Source organism: Balaenoptera physalus, assembly GCF_965194825.1.
Source record: "Balaenoptera physalus genome assembly, chromosome: 5".
NCBI lineage: Eukaryota > Metazoa > Chordata > Mammalia > Artiodactyla > Balaenopteridae > Balaenoptera > Balaenoptera physalus.
In genome coordinates, this window is record NC_138884.1 from 27,427,080 (window position 1) to 27,447,870 (window position 20,791).

The 20,791-nt window shown below is 38.4% G+C and overlaps 2 protein-coding genes across 8 annotated transcripts in view; one reads left to right on the forward strand and one right to left on the reverse strand.

The window, feature by feature from the left end:
* MAML3 (mastermind like transcriptional coactivator 3) overlaps window positions 1–13,777 on the reverse strand; it is a 615,614-nt gene extending 601,837 nt beyond the window's left edge. Inside the window, exons 1-2 of one of the 2 annotated variants that reach the window (XM_082463303.1) lie at window positions 13,593–13,777; window positions 8,987–9,027 (exon numbers count right to left, since the gene is read on the reverse strand). In XM_082463303.1, the coding sequence (XP_082319429.1) occupies window positions 8,987–9,007 (21 nt within the window). In that variant the 5' untranslated portion in view covers window positions 9,008–9,027; window positions 13,593–13,777. Of the gene's footprint in view, window positions 1–8,986 lie in introns of both variants that reach the window. The other variant, XM_082463302.1, reaches the window with a different exon arrangement.
* The window catches only part of SCOC (short coiled-coil protein), a 55,430-nt gene that overhangs the window by 21,915 nt on the left and 12,724 nt on the right, over window positions 1–20,791 (forward strand). For 3 of the 6 annotated variants that reach the window (XR_014264087.1, XM_082463477.1, XM_082463478.1), the window contains exons 1-3: window positions 13,836–14,031; window positions 20,153–20,224; window positions 20,595–20,678. Coding sequence is in view for 5 of the 6 variants with exons in the window: in XM_082463477.1 (XP_082319603.1) it covers window positions 13,851–14,031; window positions 20,153–20,224; window positions 20,595–20,678 (337 nt within the window). In the remaining variant the exon portion in view is untranslated. The other 3 variants (XM_082463479.1, XM_082463481.1, XM_082463480.1) reach the window with 2 other exon arrangements.

Below are 20,791 nucleotides of genomic sequence, written 5' to 3' on the forward strand. Positions count from 1 at the left end.
TTGGGAAAATGTATTTACTAATGTGTAGGGATTATGTTATCACATTTTCATGTTCTATTTATACAATAATTTTTTTCTTAAAGATAAGATTAACAGAGGTTTTTCTGATATATAGAAGAAAGATATTAATCCTAACATGAGTGCTGATTTTGAGAAGCATGTGAAAATACCAGTGCTAGGATTAAGGACATCTATCAAAACATCACTACTGCCTTTTGCATTTTTAGTGATGCATGCAAAAAGTTGTATTAGAAAAATAAAATGTAGAAAGTGGTAGATTTGGCTATAGGACACACCAGGCACAGAGGGTGGGGAGCAGGGGAGATAAGACATTAAATTGTAAATGCCACCCTTCAGCATAGTCGTATCTTATTTGTTTAAGTTTTATTTTTATTTTGAAACAATCTCAAGTGCCAAAAACTTGCAAGCACGTGAAGAAGGATCTTTTTTCCTGAATTATTTGAGAGTAAGTTGCCAACTCAATGCCCCATCACCCCTGGACACTTTAGTGCGCATTTCCTACAAACAAGGACTATCTCCTTCATAATCATGATACAACCAACAAAGTCAGGAAACTGACATTCATACATTACTGTCACCTCATCTTCAAAGTGCATTTAAGTCTCACCAGTTGTCTTGATAATATCTGTGACAGCAAAAGCATCCAGCTAGAATCATACATTGCATTTAGTTGTCATGTCGATTTAGCCTCTTTCAATCTGGAACAATTTCTCAATCTTTACTTTTGTAACCTTGATACTTTTAAAGATTATAGAGCAGTTAGTTTATAAAAGGGTCCTCAATATTGATACACTTGGCAAGAATATCGGAAGTGATGCTGTGTTCTTCTCATTGCACCCTATCAGGTGGTACATAATTTCTATTTATCCCTTTACTAGTGAGGTTCACTTTGCCCCCTTGGTTATGGTGGTGACTTACTCCTTTTTCTTTTAATAATAAGCAAGTATTTGGGGGGTGGGAGATATTTTGAAACTATGTAAATATTCCATTTCACATCAGACTATTATGTATGCATGTATGTAAATCAGAATAGACTCATGGTTTCCTAATTCATTGAGTAGGTTAAAAATCCTGAGCGTGCCCTTAAAGAAGGAGAAGAGGAAGAGCTACCTACTCTCTTGAAATCTTTTATATGTAGTATTTTAATCAAGCGTATATGGATTCTCTTCCTACTGCCTTGAGTTATTAAAATTCTCACTTACACTCACTTGATTTCTTCTTCTCTTATAAATTAGTCTCCATAAGAGAGACAGGGAAGAATGACCAACAAGGAAAAGCTGCACATTCTTTTGTCCATACATCCACTCAACAAATATTTAATGAGAAACTACTATGTACCAGGCTCTCAGTTCAGGCTGTCACTTCAGTGTGTCTGGTTTGAGCCTCAAGCGGTGCTTCCCCTGCAATGAATGGCCACCACGTGGACGGTGGGTGTAGACAGCACGTGTTCCTATTACCATGTGTCTGGGCTCCCCAAAGTTGTTAACCTTAATTCCTCTCAGAAGATGGGATGTTTATAAGCCAAACACTGGTATTTCCACATGGACCTCAAATTCAGGATTCATGTTAGGGTTATGATCTTAACTTCCACATACCAGATGGGCCATGTTGACAAAATGGTCAAGATACAGAGCAGAGCTGTCTTTGTCATTTCACTAGACTACTTATTGTAACTCTTCCTCCTACGTTTGTTTTAAGGAAAACACCATCACATTCGGTCTCATTTTCAACATTCTAATAGAGGTCGATTCATCGTAGCATCTTTAATTTGTTGTACCTCATGCCTTCTCTTTTTTCTCACATCTTCCTTATTCCCTCCACAAATTTTAAAATCCACTCTGTTCTTTGTATTTACCTTGACTTTTCTCCCTCTCAACTGACATCTCTGGTCTTGTTTCTCCCTTCCCTGCCTTGTTCTACCTCCCTCTTTTCCACCTTCCCTCCTTCCCATCTATGCTGTCCTCACATCTATGCTGTCCAAGGTCCTCTTCCTATTTCCTTCTTCCTAATCTCATGGCCTGACCTTTGCACTTTTTGCTCCTCTGGTCCAGGAGATGAAACAATACTTCACTAGTCTGAATTGAATGATTTTGGGGAAAAGTTTTAGTTTTATAATTTTAGTACATGGAGAGGAAGTCTTTAGCTCGGATAAATTTAGGTTGAAGCACATGTAATTTGCACATTACAATTAATGCTGCTAAGTCTATTAACTATTCACACGTAAATATTGCTTCACAGGCTAGTTATTTCCCTTATTATTCATTTATGGAGGATGCCTTTTCCTTAGGCAACAGTGAGTAATAATTAAGTTTCCAAGCTCTGCAGCTGAAGTCCCTGAAATCAAGTCCTGGCTCAGCAAACTGTGGTAACACTGGACAAGTTATTTAACCTCTCTAAGCTTTAGTTTCCTCTTCCATAGCATGGGGATACCAAGTACCTACCTTCTAAACATTTTGTAAGAATTAAATAAAATAGTTCTTGTAAAACTGTGGGGCACCTGGTAAGTGGGGAATAAATGTTACATATATTATAAATATAGTAAAAATACTTGTGATGTACAAGGGAAAATTCTCTACAACTAATACCCTTGACTAAACAAATGATTTTTGAAGTTTGTAAAATTGTCACTGCTAATATGCAAAAACTAAGCTCAAAATATGAACTTTGGGTTGTAGTTAGCTAAAATCCACCACAGTTCTTTATTGTTCCACCTGAAATAGCAATTCATTTTCTTTTTCTGTCACCACCTCAGTCCTAATAATCCCTTCCCAAAAATTCCATAAGCTTTATGTATTTAAAGATATAAAAGGTGAAGGACTTATGGTTAGGAGGCTTTAGAAACCTTTTTCCATCAGCTTGGTGACTGACCTAAAGGGGTTTACAGGTGTTCTGGTCAACACATAGGACTCTTCCAGTGAAATGTCACCATGAGGTAAGCCCTTCCCAACCTCAGTGGATTACAAGGCAGGGAAACCACATCAAACCCAAGTGGTGAGAGAAGCACTTAGTGCTTCAGGAAAGACCTATAGAGTCTGGGAGATTCTGGGCTCTCTACACAGAGGTATAGTGTCACCAACCTACAAAGTCTAGGTCCTGAAGTCACCATTTTAAGAAGGCAAAGTTACTGATGGAAGGGGAAAATCTTTCCAAGAAAATTCTTTGTAAGGAAAACATACAGAAAAACCAAGGCAAAACAACTAACAGTTCAAGCTACTGAGTTCAAGAAGAATTAAATTCAGTGGATTTGGCCATCAAATGGGCTGCAGCTCAGAGCTAGGAATTTGCTCAAAGTTAGAACTTTGGAACCAGTACTTCCTTAGTCAAAGTTATACAGTTTGAGGTTGTTTTTTGAGGGAAGGACAAGGGTGAATAGGCTAAATAATACAGTTTTCAAAAGTAAGTCTTCTGCTAAACAATGATAGCCTTTCTCAACCAGGATTCCTCAAAAGAACCTTGGAACGTGGGAAAGGATCTGAGTGACTACTTTCTCAGTTCTCCCAGGGATGACACATAAGAAGTACCTTTCTAGATGCAAGGGGAGAACTGATTTTATTTCATGCAATGAATACCTTAGGTGGGCTTAGTTCTCTCTCAGAACCCTGGGTGAAAAAGGGCTGGAGTCTGATAGGGTAACCCACCCAGGTGGCAGAGTTGCAACATGGTACTATCATTTTCCTAGAACTCGAGACTAAAAATCATGGTCATCTTGGACCCTTCCTTCACTTTTATCTTCCATAGTTGATTAATCTGTTAACACATCCTGCTTCTACTTTCTTTAAAATGTTTATGGTAATATCCCTTCGTCTCCTTTTTCACTGCCTCTACCACTCACGACTGAATTTTATAACAGTCATAGAGTCGTATAACCTAGCCTCTAGGAATATCAGTTTTCTCATGTGCAAAGTAAAGATAATCATAGTACCTACCTTATAGGATTATGGTAAGGACTGAATGAATTATTTTATGTTCAGTGCTCAGTACAGCACCTTACAGATAGTTAGAACTCAGTAATGTTAGCTATTACTGTTGTTATTATATACTCCTCCTCCTGTAGTTTCTTCCTACCGATTCACTCTGGATACTTAGCTCTCCATATATCTTTCTAGAAAACATGTCACTCACCACCTTGGGAATCCATTGGATCAAATTCCTGCTTGGCTTTCCATGTCCTCCTCAGCTGATTCATTCATTCACTCTTTCATTTATTAATTTTTTCCAACTTACTTCCTACTACTTCCAAACATGTATCATTCAGCCATTCATTCACTATGCTTATATTGCATCCCCATTATGGGCCAGGTATTAGAGATACAGAAAGAAATTAAGGGAGAAGCACTGCCAACTCTCATAATAATTGCAGTTGGGAAAATATCAAGTCTACTAGTCAGAAGGTCCCTCCATCATGTCCCTACCCCCAGATGTGTTCCTAATCCAGCCCCACTCTCTCTCTTCTCTGCAAAGTTCTGTCATACTTAGCACCACCCTGCTTTACAGTTGTTCTAGCTAATGTGGGTTCGATATGTCTTACCAACTAGATTATAAATTCTTTGAGAGATTTCTGTATTCTCTTAAGTGAGCAACACATTAGGAGTTCCAATGATACTTTTTGACTGAGACTGACTCATTGATTTTTATAGGTGCAGAACACATATATCCTCTTCTGGGTCCATAGTTTCAAAATGTAAATATCTTTAAAATGTATAGTTTAGTGGAAGAAGGAGAACTTATATTTCTATCAGTTAGAATATGTATTCACTTGGGCTGAGAGCTCTTTGATTTATTATAGCTGATGTTTTTGACTATTAATAGAAGATTAACTAGTACCTGAGAGGTGCATATTATTTTGTATTTTTCATTATTATGTATAGAATCAGAGAAATTTCCTAAATAAATTCTTTGTTTTGATTATTCTTGCTGTATAACATACCCCAAAACTTAGCGTTGTAAGGCAACAATCATTTTGTTTGCTCACTGTCCTGTGGCTCAGAGATTCAGGGGGTTTAGCTGGGCAGTTTTCCCTTGGGAATCCCTGATGCCGTTGCAGTGAGATGTCAGCTGGGCTGCAGTCATCTGAAGTTTGAAAAGAGCCTTAGACTTATTAGACTTTTAGTTCCACCCCTGAAGTGATACTTCAGGCAAGTCGTTTTATTTCTCTGGGTCTCATTTTCCACACATAATGAAATAAAACCAACAAATCCTTTCGAGAGCTCTTTCAGCTCAAAAGTTGATTCTATGAAATGAGAAAATAATGTTTGGATATGAACAGCTACAAGTAAGTCATTGTGCATGACTAAGGTCATTCTACAAGTAGAAAATGTTACTACATGAATGGAAAACACAGGATTGATATAAGAAAAATCTTTTGTGGTAAATTATCAATAGAAACTGATCTTGAATCAATTTTGCCACTAGAGGTCACTAGCGTACCATCTCAGAGAATATATGCCATCAAGTCACTAGCCGTTCCCTCTTTCTGGCCCTTAAATGTTGTTCATGGTGTCTTTTAGTGTATTCTGAGTATCTCCTGACAGCTGCCAGAGATGTAAGTTATGATGAGGTGACATCAGGTGTCACTCTAGGTGATGGTTCATGTGTGCCTCATGTTCTGTAAGTGTGAAGAACCACCACTTGGACCATAAGGAAAATGACTTCTTTGGCTTTGCTGCCCTCTCACTGGGATGTGTTAAGGGGCAGTGAGATAATTTAATAGAAAGTCATGTGAGCTCTGAAGTGAAAAGACACTGTGGAAATACTGTGTCATCCTCTAACGCAGCACAGACATGTCTGCTTTTCATGAGACAGAAAAAGGAAGGACCCAAAGCAGAAAATTCATTCACTCATTCAACCAGTATTTACAGACACATATGTAGACACTGTACTGGCAATTGGGCTGCATTCATGAAGATCAGCTGGTTCTTCTTCAAGGGATTTAAGGAATTGGGTATAGGAGGGTTTCTATTCCGATATTCTTAGTACTCACAGACCACCAAGCACTCTAATTCCCATGTCTGCAGGTGGTCACTTGCAGCATGGCAAAACCAGTGGCTTTTTTAAGCTGATGATACTTTTCTGAGGTGACATTAAGAGTAGACTATACACCTTTGACATCAAATCCAAAACTAAACCACAGAGATACGTACCAGAAAATGTTAAAATGCTGAGTTGGGTTGTGGCCAATGATGCTTATTAGAAAATATACTAAAACGTATTTTGACATAAAACTTTTTTAAGTGGGAGAAACAATGCTCTAAGTGAAATTAATGCCCTGAAACATAAAGATCTATAGAGATCACCTCTGAAGAAACTTCTGTGAGAAGGATGGACTCCAGGATGCCTCTGAAGGGCATATCAATTTTCTCCCCAAATGAAAATTACATCCTATTTACTTATAACTTGCTTCATGTTGTGCATAAAGGAAACCTACTTCAAACTCCAGAACTCACAATTCTACCATCAAGGATGAGTAGCAAGGAGTCCTGGGCTCTTTCCATAACTTGAGGAGTTATTTCTTCTACAGCTTTAAGGGGACTTGAACTGTTTAACTTAGTTGTCATCAGCGTTTAGACCAGACACAGAGGCCATATCTGAGCAGGATGGGCAAAGCCCCCACTCCTTAGCAGCAAGGTGTTCTCTCTCGTTTTCTGCCCTCATTAGCAAAGAAGAAGAAAGGGAGCCTGGCCGGATCTCTGCTTCAAGTTGGGGAAGCCTTGATCTGCTTTTGCTGTGATGAGTGTTACTAATTATCCTGGCAATTATTAATTTTAACCGTTTGTTTTCAAAGAAACTACAGACAGGTTTGTCCTTCCTTCTGATTGTTGCAAAGTCTGCTGAAATGGTGAAAAAAGTGTAGGGGGAATGTTACAAAATATGACTTGATTTATTTAAAAATTTATTTACTATGATTATGCCATTGACTTCTATCAATACTAATGTTTCTTCAATGCCACCTAGTATAGTTTTCATCCTTTTTGACTGACAGGCATCCCACCAACACTTTATGAGACACTTTGTCCTATTTCCCTTGAGATAATTGTATAAAGAAGGAGGAAGGAAAATAGGAATTTGTCACAAACTAAAGAGGTTAGAGGTTTGGGGGAGGGGCAGTTGGCCAGGGGCCCTGAGCGTCACTGCATGTTCTTGCTGGTTTGCCAAGAGCACAAGGACCTGCCCGGCCTTTATTCAGGCCGTTTCTGAGGGTGTGTTTGCAGACAGCAACTCTAAGGGATGAAGTAATGCCTTCCCCTGGTTGAAGAGCGAGCATGCTTCCACTTGCCGTAAAAGCAATAGCTTCCCTGAGCTCAGCGTCCCTCCCTGTACAATAACCCTCTGCGTGTGCAGGCATCTATGGGGGACTTGGGAGAAATGGGAAACAGAAGCAAACCAGCATGAAGCTCACGCTGCTGTGAGCTGTGAGGAACAGAGGCCTTGGCCTCTGACGCAGGCATCCAATGTCCTCTCCCAGCATTCACGAACTCATAGCAGGCTAACTTGTAAGCTTGCGAGTTGTGTAAAATCCCAGATCCTGACACAGCCTGACAGAGGAACTCTCCCAAGTTGATTATTTAGTGTAAACAGTTACCAGGGAAACAGAAAACTATGAGGATTACGTTTGTGCATCGAAAGTAAGAAAATCCATCCGCAGCCGAGCATTTTAGAGACTTGCTAGCAACTCATGTGCATTCTTTTTGTGAAATGTTATTTTCTTGCAACCCTGACTCCTAGGCCCTTCAAAGAATCACTTTGTCTTATTAAAACAGAATCCAAAAAAAAAAAACCAAAAGAAAACCAGAATCCCCTTTATGCTCCAAGAGCCCAACGATTAGTCTTGATTTTAAAGCAGATTATTTTATAAAAATTTAGTGGAACAGGTTCTCAGCTGAAATGATTGATAGTGGTAGATTCATGTGTACAGAATCACAGAAACCCCAAATCATAAAAGCTAAAATGGAGCGGCTCAAAGATAACTTAACTCAGGAAAGCTCTCAGATCTTATGGCAGGTACGGTGCTAAGGGCTGGACTGTCAGACACAACCAAAGCATCAAAGGTTGACTCTTAAATATGGGGAACCAACTGCTGTAACTCACTGGTAGTGTTACTTGATAAATTCCTCAGTTATTTTATACAATATTAGAGAAGCAGAATTAACTTTATCCCAATCCCTCATTTGAGGAAACAGGGGTCTATGGTAAAGTGATTCATCCCCCATAACCTTACTGTCAATTTCAAATATCTGAATATGCTATGGCATCTAGCTCTAAGGAACACTAAAGTAAACTTTTAAACTAGTAAATATATGAAGAATTGAATGAACACATACAGGTTGAGTCAGAACTGGAACCCAGGTTTCCTCTTCTTCAAACCAATGTTTACTGCACTGTTGACAGACCAGGGTTTTCCAAACCAGACATTTGCATACCAACGTTGTAATTTTTGCCATATTAAATTAACAATTTAATTAACATCACTTTTGAACTTAGCTTTGTTCTAAACAACAACATCTGCAAACTGAGGGTTAGTTGTATTATTCATATTTTTCTATTATTGATAAAATATGTAACTATTCGTCATGTTCAACCAGAGCTATAAGCATCAATCTTTGGGAAACACTGATTAGACAATACTTCGTCTAGAGAAAAATAAGCATCAAGACTGCACAGAATCATTCCTTACTATTTTCATTTTTGTCAACAAGTTCAAAGCTTGATTCCATGGAGACCCTGAAATCCTTCTGAATTTTCATCTGAGAAACACTAAAACTACACTGGTAACTTCCTACATTTTCTCTATTGAACAGATGAATGAAAATGATTCTGTTCAAATTAGCCAACTATTGGTTATTATCAGGGAATTATAATCTTGAGAAAAGTAAACAAAAACAACTTAATTTCCAAATAGCAGTAGAGCATACTATTAAGTCTAGTCTTGAAATCAAGTTTCCACAAGCAGAAAATATTCTTTACTCACCAAATTCAGGACAACACTCATTCTCCAATGAATTCAATAACCTTTCAAGGGAAAAAAAAAATAAGTAAAAAGGAAAATGTGAGTTCTTTTTTAGGAATGAGATGAAACACATTTTGCAAATTAATGAGTGTAAAGTAGGCGGGAACACACCTGGTTACACTTGAAAGTTATCAAAGTGCCTCCATTTAGCATATTTCACTTTACAATATCCACAGTATGTTTAGATCCCTCTAATTACTGAAAACAAGTTCAAAGTTTTTATGTGCTTGATGAGAGTATGTCAGACTAGAACATCAAAACAACCTTGGAGGTTCTCTATTTTATTATTTATTATTTCTTCCTCACATAATACTTTGTCTTGTAACAGTAGTTTTCCATTTGGAGTTCCCCATTCTCTATGAAGAATATTTTAATTTGTGCTTTTATTTAGAGGGTTTATAATATATGCACCTTCCAGATCACATGAATGCCCATCTTATAATCAAATATTTCTATGCAATTTCAGTGGTTCCTATTTGTACTTGAATCTTTTCCTTATTCAGAAGGGAATTTTGTGGCTATTTTTAAACGATTTTTTGTTGAGAAATATAATGCAAATATGAAACACCATGTAAGTAAATAATTTAATGAATGTTCACTTCATGGCTAGTTTGCCAAGGTTTCTACTCCCTTTTTATATTCACTTGGGTGTACTGTTCTTTTTTGTCACCTTTTTGCCATTTCAAGAATTTCTTTCTATTCATTGAAGGACATAACTATCAGCAACACTGTTTTATCCAATTTGCAACATTTTGTGAATGATATGCTTCTTCTAATATTATGGTTACCTTTTTGTGTGTTATTTTCTTCAGATAGCTTGTCTAAAGACTTCCTTTAAGTTTAAATTCTCTAGCAAGATATATGTTTGTTTCTGAAATTTTAAAAAGTTGAATGCTCTAGAATTACCGTATCCTACTTATAGTAATCATTTTCTTGCATTTTAAAAATAGTTTTATCATCCAAGGGTGCATTCAAAATAAACCATAGGTTTTTTGGGTCTGTTTTTTAAAATGTATTTTAAGTGTCTTTTTATCTACTAGTCTTCCTTCCATTCTTTTTTCTTCCAGTGCGATATATTTGTTAAAGAAAAGGGCTTTGTTTCTTGTTATTTGTTCTTGTCCTGTTGTTTTGTTCCATTGTCAGATTTCGCTAAGTTTATCCAGATGGTAGACTTAACGTATTTCTCTGTCCTCTGTATTTCCTGTTAAATTTCTAGTTTATGGACTTGATTGGGTCAGGCTGCATTAAAAAAAAACTTTCTTTGCAAGACTATTTCATAGGTGGTTTTCTCATATAAGCATTTAATGGTAAAGAAATTTCTCTAAGCACTGCTTCATTACATCCCACAAATTTTGACATGTTTATATTTATTGAAAATATTTTCTAATTTCTCTTGTGACTTCTCTTGCGACCCATAGTGTCTTTAGGAGCATGTAGTTTAATTTCCAACTACTTGGTTTTCTACAAATATCTTTTTGTTATTGATTTCTAGTTTAATTCCTTTGTGGGCAGAGAAAATATTTTGTTATGACTACAATCATTTAAAATTTGTTGAGGTTGTTTTATGATAGAATATGGTCCATTTTGGTGAATATTCCATGTGCATTTGAAAAGAAGACAAGTTCTCTAGTTATTGGGTGGAATGTTCTATAAATGTCAAATAGGTCAAATATGTTGATAGAAGTTTTTATTCTGGTCTTCTATATCAACAGTTCCCAAATTTGCCTGCACACTGTTGAAATCACCTTTGTAAATTCCAAAAATATTCATGTCAGTATCCCACCCTAGAGACCATAATTTAATAAGTCTGGGATGTAGGCTGTTCTTTGGAGTTATTAGGAGATTCCTAGGTGATTCGAATGTGAAGGCAAGCTTGGGTCCTGGGTTCTTTATCCTTACAGATTTTCTATATACTTGTTTTACAAATTACAGAGAGGGGAGTGATGAACTTTCCGACTATTGTTGTAGGCTAGCTTCTTATTTCAGTTCTATCAGTTTTTGCTTCAGTGCCACTTTGTAGCACTGTTAGGATTTTGCATCTTCTTAATGAACTGACCCCTTTATCTTGTTTTAATATCAATCCCCCTGATTACTAGTGAAGGTAAACATTAAAAAAAAATCTTTCTGACCACTCAGTTTTCCTCTTTTGTGAGTTGCCTGTTTATGTTATTTGAATATTTTTTTTTATTTTTGTCAGAATTCTTTATATTTTCAGAGCTTTACTATATTATTTCAGTCTGTGGCTTGCTTTTAACTTGATTTAAAATGTCTTCTCATCTGTGTATAAAACAATCAAAATTTAAAATCTTTTCCTAATGAATGGCACTGTTTTGTCTGGTTTAACAAATCCTTCTCTACGGTGGTGTCATAAAGACATCTGTGTTTTCCTAAAAGTTCAGAGTTTTGTTTTTCACATTTCACATTTACTTCATTTGGAATTTAATTTTATTTTTGGTGTGAGATCAGGATCTAATTTCATATTTTTATATGAATAGCCAATTTCACTAAAACCACCATAATTTGTCTTTTATATAGCCAATTAACAAAGTTTCTGTGCCAATTTTACTACCAAGAATAATGAGTAATAGTTTTTCCCACAACCTTACCAACATTTCTTCCTTACCAGACACCTTTATTTTATACCAACTTCCAGGTACAGGTACTTGCCTTTCTAACTTTCTTTTTGTCTATTCTTGTGTTAATATCACATTTTTAAAAGTTGCTTTTAAAATAGAATTACCATATGATCTAGCAATTCCAATTCTGGATATATACCCAAAAGAACTGAAAGCAGTCTCACAGAGATATCTGCACATACCACGTTCATAGCTGCATTCATAATAGCTAAACACAACTCAAGTGTCCACTGAAGGATGAATAGATAAACCAAATGTGGTATATACTTACAATGGAATAATATTCAGCCTTAAATAAGAAGAAATTCTAACACATGCTACAACACGGATGAACCTTGAGGATGTTATGCTAAGTTAGTCACAAAAGACAAATACTGTATGATTCCACTTACATGAGGTGCCTCAAATAGTCAAATTGATAGAGCAGAAAAAGTTGTGGTTGACAGGGGCTGGCAGTAGAGGTGAATGGGGAGTTGTTTAATGGGTATAAAATTTCAGTTCTGCAAGATGAAAAGAGTTCTGGGGATTGGCTGCACAACAATGAGAATATACCTAACACTACTGAACTGCACACTTTAAAATGGTTATTTAAATGGTAAGTCTTTTATGTATATTTTACCCTATTTAAAACTAAAAGGGGGCTTCCCTGGTGGCGCAGTGGTTGAGAATCTGCCTGCTAATGCAGGGGACACGGGTTCGAGCCCTGGTCTGGGAAGATCCCACATGCCACGGAGCAACTAGGCCCGTGAGCCACAACTACTGAGCCTGCGCGTCTGGAGCCTGTGCTCCGCAACAGGAGAGGCCGCGACAGTGAGAGGCCCGCGCACCGCGATGAAGAGTGGCCCCCGCTCGCCGCAACTGGAGAAAGCCCTCGCACAGAAACGAAGACCCAACACAGCCAAAAATAAAAATAATAAATAAATAAAACTAAAAGGAAAAAACAACCCCCAAAAAACCTGTTCTTCTAGGAAAAGAAAAAAAATCTGCATTTAATAGTTCTCTTAGTCTTTGGTGTTCTGCAGTTTCACCACGATGCGTCCAGGTACAGAATTCCTTATTTTAATCCTGCTCAAGAATAAATGCTTCTTGAATCTAATTCAAATATTCCACAACCCTGAAAAATTCTTAGTTATTACTCTTTAAATACTGACCACACCCATTCTGTCTAGTCTCTCTTTTTGACACTCCTGTTAGAGTTATGTTCAATCTTTCTTATTTCTCATGTATTTAGCTCCTGCATTGCATTCTAGTAAATTTTCCTCATAGTGTGTATCTTAGTTCTAGTCAAATGTATAGTTGTCAAACACTGAACGGAAAAATTTTTTTATATATTCCTTAAAAAAAGTAAGGCTCTATGTCAGCAAACTGTGCTAGAAGTAAAAAGTCAAGAAACAGGTAGAGATATGACTCACCTCTACAACTCAGGAGAATGTGCCAAAGCCAAAACAATAACAAATATTCAAAGCCAGCAGGATGCTGCTTTGTGTCAAGTGCTAGGTACCTGTGAATGGTACCCAGCCTGATTACATTACATCCCAAAGCCTGAAACACAGCATTTCACACTGCGTCTATGACCTTGAGCAGGAAATTTATCTACTCTGAAGCTTCTTTCTGTGGGCTGCTGTGAGAATCAAATGGGATAAAGTGAGCAAAAGTGCTATGTACCAAAGTAGTATTAAGGTATTTTCTCAATTCTAAAATATTATTAAATGGTCCGGCGCACTATGCATTTTATGATAGTTTGGGGAAGATGCGGAGAGGAACAGTCCGTTAGACGTACACTTAAGGGATTTCCGATTTGGGAAATTAAAAATATGGAAAAGTCTGCTTTTAGAACTGAAGAACCAGGGTACTTTCTCTATTATGTCCACACACGTCCTTTTCTTGAACTTGAATGATTTCTCTCTCGCCCAGTGTTAAGTTTTACCAACCTCCTTCCTGACAGCTGTCAGAATTTTCCACACTGGATTTCTTGACCCCATTTTCACGGACCGGCTGAGACTGAGGAGCTGCCTCGCTCGGACTGCCTTTCGCACGCTCAGTTTAGCTTCTGTACTGTCATTGGCTGTTGCTCTTCCCGGACCCGCCCACAACGACCTCAACCCTGATTGGATGACAGTGCCCTTTTGTTATGGCAAAAGGTGGATCCCGAGGGTTTGAGGTAGGATGATTGGGGCGTCGTGTAGCTAATGCGCAAGCGTGCCTTCTTGAGTGGGGATTGGCTGGCGACGGGCCGGGACGGGGCGGGACTCCAGCCTCGGCGCACGCTCTGTGGGCGGAGAGGGCGGGGTTGCCGGTGCCAGTTGGTCCGAGTGTCCAGGCCTGAGGTATCCTCCCGATCCCTCCCCCTGCCGGCGCCTCAAACGGCAGGTGAGGGCCGTCGTGGGCCGCGGAGGGCTTGGCCCCGAGCGACTGGAGTTGCGGCCTCGGTACTGACGAGAGCCTGGAGGGCGGGGCGGGATGTACGCGGCCCGGCGCACGGGGACCCGGGAAGAGCGTCCTACGGCCTGGGCGTTAGGTGGGCGGCCGAGGCCTGGCTCCCTGCAGAACCCCTGCGCAGCCTCTTTTTCTCATCCTCTCGTTGTTGGGCGCAGACGTTCCTTTGTGGAGGGCCCCCCGCGGTCCGTGGCGCGGACCTCCTGCCGCCTTTTCCCCGCGGATCCTGAGTCTAAGGCCTCTGTCGGCCCGGCCAGCCCCCCCCCCGCCCTGAAGTGGGACTGCGGGAGGGGCGTTCGGTTGGGTTGGGACCTGGCATGCCTGGACTAGCCCGCGGCTTCTCGGCCGAGAACTCGGAGACGGGGGCGGGGGAGAGGACGCGGGGGCGGGGAGGGAGCCGAGTGAGAGGTGAAGCCAGGGCTGGCGACATCTTTTCAGGCTCTGAAAGTAGCTCCCGAGTTCGTTTCTCAATAGGCATCTTTCAAGGGTCCTGCTGGACAAGTTTAGGGACTTAGGATTGTTGGAAAGGAGAAACAGGAGACATTCCTGAAAGACAGGATTTTCGTTGTGTATCGATTCCAGTACTGTGACGTAATAATATTAAGGGCAGATGGTGTGCTCTGTTCCCAGCACTCCGTACCTGAGAATCCAAAGCTGTGCCTATATATTCCGTGCCTGTACTCATTCATTGATTAAACTCAATATAGCTAGCCACTCTGGGGATCTCGTTTCTGATCAAATATTTGGCCAAACAGTCCCTTAATTTTGTGGAATTTAAAATTGGACTTAACCAGAACAAGTCAGAATTTGGAGGGACTTGAACAAGCCATGTTCAAAGTCGTTGCAGCTTGCAGTGGATGAAATTTACCTTCAGTTTTTTAGATAGTAGAAATAGCAAAGAAATTTGACATCAGGGGTTGCAAAATGTTTTGCAAATTTAGATTAGGGTCATATTAAAGTGTCTTCCATTGCATAATGGAAAAAGCAGGGACTTTTTAGTTAGATCTGAGTTCAGATTATTGGTACAGACTTCGGCTATGAACTCTAAGGCAAGATATGTAGCCTTTCTGAGATACAGGGTCCACGTTTGTAAAGTACCATGTCCTGTTGATTTGATGAGCTAATATATGTAAAGAATTTAGTATATTAATGCACAGTGACGTTTAGTAATCTTGCTAGTTCCATTAGTAAGTTGATGACGGATGATGAAAATCAGTTTTAGATGCAGAAAAGTTGAGTGGTTTAGGTTGGGTGGATATCGGAAAAGTCTCAAAATCTCAGGTCTCCGATGTGAGCATACCTGTGGTGGAGTGGTGGATAAAACTAGACTGAGACATTGACTGTATGTAGTCTTGGCTCTGTCTATGTAAGTATTACTGTGATCTTAGGTAGGCCATTATCATCTTGGCCTTGGCTTAGTTGTAAAAATGAGGCAAGTGGACCAGGTAATTTTTTAAAATTCTTCTTGTGGCCTGAAGTAGAGCTAAAAGGTAGAAAAGATAATAGCTAACATTATTGAATAACTACTGTGTATTGTTGCAATCACATTATATATATCAACTCATAATATTCTCACAACAAAACTATGAGGTACATACTGTTATTAACCTCATTTTACAGATGAGGAAACTGAGGCTGAGATGTTACTCTTACCTAAGGTCCAGAGCTTAAAAATAGGAGAGCTAGCATTTGAATCCAGGTAATCTAAATCCATGTTCTTAATCACTGTGCTAAACTGCCTCTTATGAAGAGCATGTCATGGTACTGTTGGGCACACTAGAAAAGAAGGTAGAGGTGTGCTTGGTAAGATGATAGCCGTTGGTCACAGCTGACTGTGAGGGCATGGAAAATGGGTCTGTACTAATGCTTGCCACGTTTCTGGATCCTTGTTCTTTCCATACCTTTGCTCCCTGGGCTTAAATTATCAAAATAACTCTAGATTCTCTTCCACTGACCAAGGCTAGATGAAGATAGGCACTAAAATTTACTGTGATTTTTGAGAAAAGTTTTATGAGATCTGACCTCGGCTTAGGTCAGAGTTGAGGAATCCCAGACAGTCATATCCATTGCGGAGAGCTAAGGCAGATTTTGGATACGCTAAGGCAGATTTTGGATAAACAGATCAGCGTTAGCACCCCACATTTATTTCAATGTTCCCACACTTGAGATACTTTGGTCTGGATTCTCTCTCTTTTAATGTCAGGTTTGGATTTATGTGTAGGGGCAGAAGGAGTTGAAAATGAACTCCTAAGAGCACATCTGACACAGAATTGGATTGATATGATAGCAACTATAGATTGAGAAAAAGAATTTTATAGTTGAAAAATTTAATCTTGTGTCGAGTGCATATTATGATGTAGTACTGTGCTAATGTAGGCATTGCAAAGTTTGGGGATTGACCCTATTTTGAAGGAAGTAAAATCCATGGCTAAGATACTTTGACTTAAAGAGCTCAACAAACCTTTTGATCCCATATATAAAATAAATCTGTTTATGACTCTGGATGTCCTGACAGACTTAGAATATATACAGGAGTAGCGTTTTGAGACTGGTCTATTTGATCACATCACAGTAAGAAAAAATGGCTACTTGTGTTTTTTTGTTGTTGTCATGCAGAGGCAGCCCGTGATACTCTGGCGTTGCACACGGCTGCCACGTACAGTTGGGCAGGTTTTGCACTGTTCAGCCCTCAGGGCAGTCTTACATGGACTATGATGTGAGTAGTGCTGTCTTGGGTTATGTGGTATATCCTATAGCACTGTCCTTGAGCCCTGCTTTTGTGCTCTTGCTTCCACCCCAATCTGGACGTGTTTTTCTAAGAGTAATTTTCTATTGTTTGGGTTATATGTGGCCAAAATTTCAGAAACTGGCTTCTTTTTCCTTACCTACTGCATTGGTCAGCCTGGAGCACTTTGCATTTATGGAAGACTTCTGGGTTTAATTTTAGTATTAGACTAAAATACGGGCAAAAGAAGTATAACCCATCCCTACACTAGATCTGATTTCAAAGTTGAGTGCATTGAATTTGTGATCATCTGTTGCTTTTTTTTTTTTTAGGTAATTTTTTTTTTTTAACTTTGGGTTTATTTATTTATTTATTTATTTATTTTTGGCTGTGTTGGGTCTTCGTTTCTGCACGAGGGCTTTCTCTAGTTGCGGCAAGTGGGGGCCACTCTTCATCGCGGTGCGCAGGCCTCTCATTAGCGCAGGCCTCTCATTATCGCAGAGCACAGGCTCCAGACGCGCAGGCTCAGTAATTGTGGCTCACGGGCCTAGTGGGATCTTCCCAGACCAGGGCTCGAACCCATGTCCCCGGCATTGGCAGGCAGATTCTCAACCACTGCGCCACCAGGGAAGCCCTATCTGTTGCTTTGACTTGTGTATCATATCACTCTTCTCAGCTGTCGTGAAAATTCTGTTTCAGGTGTATTCTTAAAAAGACTGGATATTAGAAATCTGGAGCATTTAATATACAGGTTTCCCCCTACTACCTTAAAGTAGAGCATTCCTACCTTTTGTAAGCTGAAATGGCGTAAAGTGGTGAAGCAATTATCTTAGGACACATCTTGCTAACAGATGCACAAAATAAATAAAACACGGATGCTCACAGACACAGGTCAGAGCTGTGGCGGCTTGCGGCTGAGACGCTGAGTGTAGTTCTCAGGGAAGGAGCTTGGTGTCACTGCTCAGAGTGAGTGCTGCCTCTGACACCTCGCTGCAAAACAAACGCTGAATGCTATTTTTGTTTTTTGCCTTTTTTCACGAAAGTGAAAATCCTGGTCAGATTTCTTTTGTTTAGCAAAACAGGTGCTAATGTAGGTCTTTTATACAAGTGAAGTGGCGTAAAGCAAACTTTTAAAAAATGGGGAATACTTCTCTCATGTAGCAGGGAAGATAGCCAAGTTGAAGTCTGCTGTTGCTGAGTATTCCCAAGATCATTTACTTTTGCTTTTGGCTGTTACCTCTGTCATCCCTCCCAGACAAATATCAATAGTTGAAGTGGTATGAAAGTGCTCTTCTCTTGGGGAAGGGCCAAATAAAGTTTTCACTGCTAGCACTCTTCCTCTTCAATTATAAAGACACATTGATTGAATGGAGAAGAATAATTTTTAAAGTGTGGTCTTCGAATACTATTATACAAAGCATTTAATGACTTAAAGAATTTTTGGAAAAAAATATCGTAATCAGTCTATTTGGATTTATGTGTGTGTGTGTGTATAGATATATATACACACATATTTAAACAGTTGACCCTTGAACAATGAGGGTTAGGGGTGCCGACCCTCTGCACGATTGAAAATCCACATACAACTTTACGGTCGGCCTGCCATATACGCAATTCCGCATCTGCAGATTGAACCAACTGTAGGTCATGTAGTTCTGTAGTAGTAGTTACTGAAAAAAATTTGAGTGTAAGTGGACCCGCATAGTTCAAACCCTTGTTCAAGGGTCAGTGTGTGTGTGTGTGTGTGTGTGTGTGTGTGTGTGTGTGTGCGCAACTATATCTACCTATCTATCTAAAACTTTTTCTGAAGTACAAAGAACCTGAGAGTTAAAACCAGTGAGGGAGAGTAGCGCTAATGCTGGATAAGTGAGAATACTTGGGGTAGATTTATTAAGCATTATTTTTAGTGTTACTTCTTTAATAATGCTACGTGTAAAGGAGGTTTAATATCTTTCTTTTTTAGACTGAATGATATCTTACTTGAGAGGTAGTTTATACATGTGTACACTGAGCATTCTATTGCCATGTTCATGCCAGCATCTGAAGTGTCATGAGGGAATATACAATACACTGTTCACTGTTTTGATTGTGATTCTAGTTCTGGTACGTAGACATCCTTGTTCAATAGGTTTGGGTTCTACTGTTCAGCATATGGAGGCATAGCAATGCCTTGGGTATAGTAGGTGCTCAATAAATACTTGTTGAAAGAGTAACAACACTGACTAAGATCTAAGTTGTTTCAGTGAGTAAATTAGATTGGTTAACAAATCTGTTTTCAGTAATAATCTGGTACATTATTTAATAAATTTTGAGCTCATTGCATGTGAAATGAATGTTAGCAATAGAGCAGAACATGTTTCACAAGGATTTGGTGCTTTAATATTTTGGAGCCTTTTATGGACAGAAGAAAATATTAATATTTATTTACTCATTTACATCCTAATTAAACTATTTTAACTATAACCAGGAGGTGACAAGTACATATTTTTCGTTTAACCCATATTAGTGTTTCAGATAACTAGTATTTTTCTTTCGAATTTTATATTTAAAAAGTGTTAATTGGTATATATGAAACAATGTTTTAATAATGAAGAATATTTTTAGAGAGATTTGTCTTCCTTGCTGCCATTATCCTTAATGTAAGAGCTTTTTCAATTTGCTGTTTTCTTTATCCATACTAAAGATTTTTCACATAATTTACATCAGTGAATATACAATGGCATAAACATTCTTTCATGTTATTATAGTCATAATTATTTTTAGTAGCCACTCCATTAGAAATGGCAACTATAATCAACCAGACTCTGAATGGACAGTTTATGTCGTTTCCAATTTACTGGGTTATAAATAAGGTTGAAGTAAAGATTTTTATGGATGTAATTTTTTTCCTTCTTAATTTTCCTTAGGCTAAATTTCCAAGAGTAAAATTACTTTGTAAAAAATATTTAAATGTTTTTATGAATCTTGTTTATTACTGTACTGCTTTCCAAAAATATTACGTTTAAAATTTGTGTCCAATATTTTGTGTTTGTTTTTCCATAACTTTGCTAGCATTGATCATTATCTTCTTTTAGAAAAATATTTTACGAAATATACAGTGGTATTTTATTATGCATTTCTTTGACTACCAAGAAACTCAACATTTTCTCTTATTTACTTAATACTTCTCTTTGTAAACTGTAAATATTCTTTGCTTATTTCCACACTGGGTATTTATTCTTAGTAAAGCATGTGAAAAGGGTCCTACTGGGTCACTTAATTTTCTTTTGAAAAACAAGCTTATATTTCATTACTCTATGTGTCTATGTTTCTAACTTTTTCTTATTGCAGACCATTCATCAAGAATTTTGCATCCAAGGCCCAAAAGTTTGTTACCGAAGATGATGAATGCTGACATGGATGGTATGTTCTTCATTTTCCTTTTTGTATGTTCCTGGTTTTGTGGCACATACATTGCTTTATTAAGCAGTAGAAAGAGCAGAGAATCAATACTTAGAAGGCTTTGATCTTGGCCAGTGTACTTATTTACAATCCCATCTAGTTCTAGAAAAGATTTAAGGCAATTTCCATTCTTTAACTACGAGATGTTGGCAAAACATTTTACCTTCACCTTGGTGTCCTCATCTGCCATGTGGGATTTAACCTTTTATTTTACAGGGCTCTTGTTTAAGTCAAGTAAGAATGAATATAAACTATTTTGCAGATCTTTTAAGTGCTATGCTACACAAATGGTAGTTAATATTAATAGTAAATCTGAACCTTTTCATTACAGCAGTCGATGCTGAAAATCAGGTGGAACTGGAGGAGAAAACACGACTTATTAATCAAGTGTTGGAACTCCAACACACCCTTGAAGGTTAGCTTGCGTTTTGTATTTTTCTTGACTAACGTCCAGGTAATTGAAATTGTAATTGTAAGCAGATTGCTAAATTTTGTTTGTTACTGTGCACAGTTTTTAAAAGTATAAAT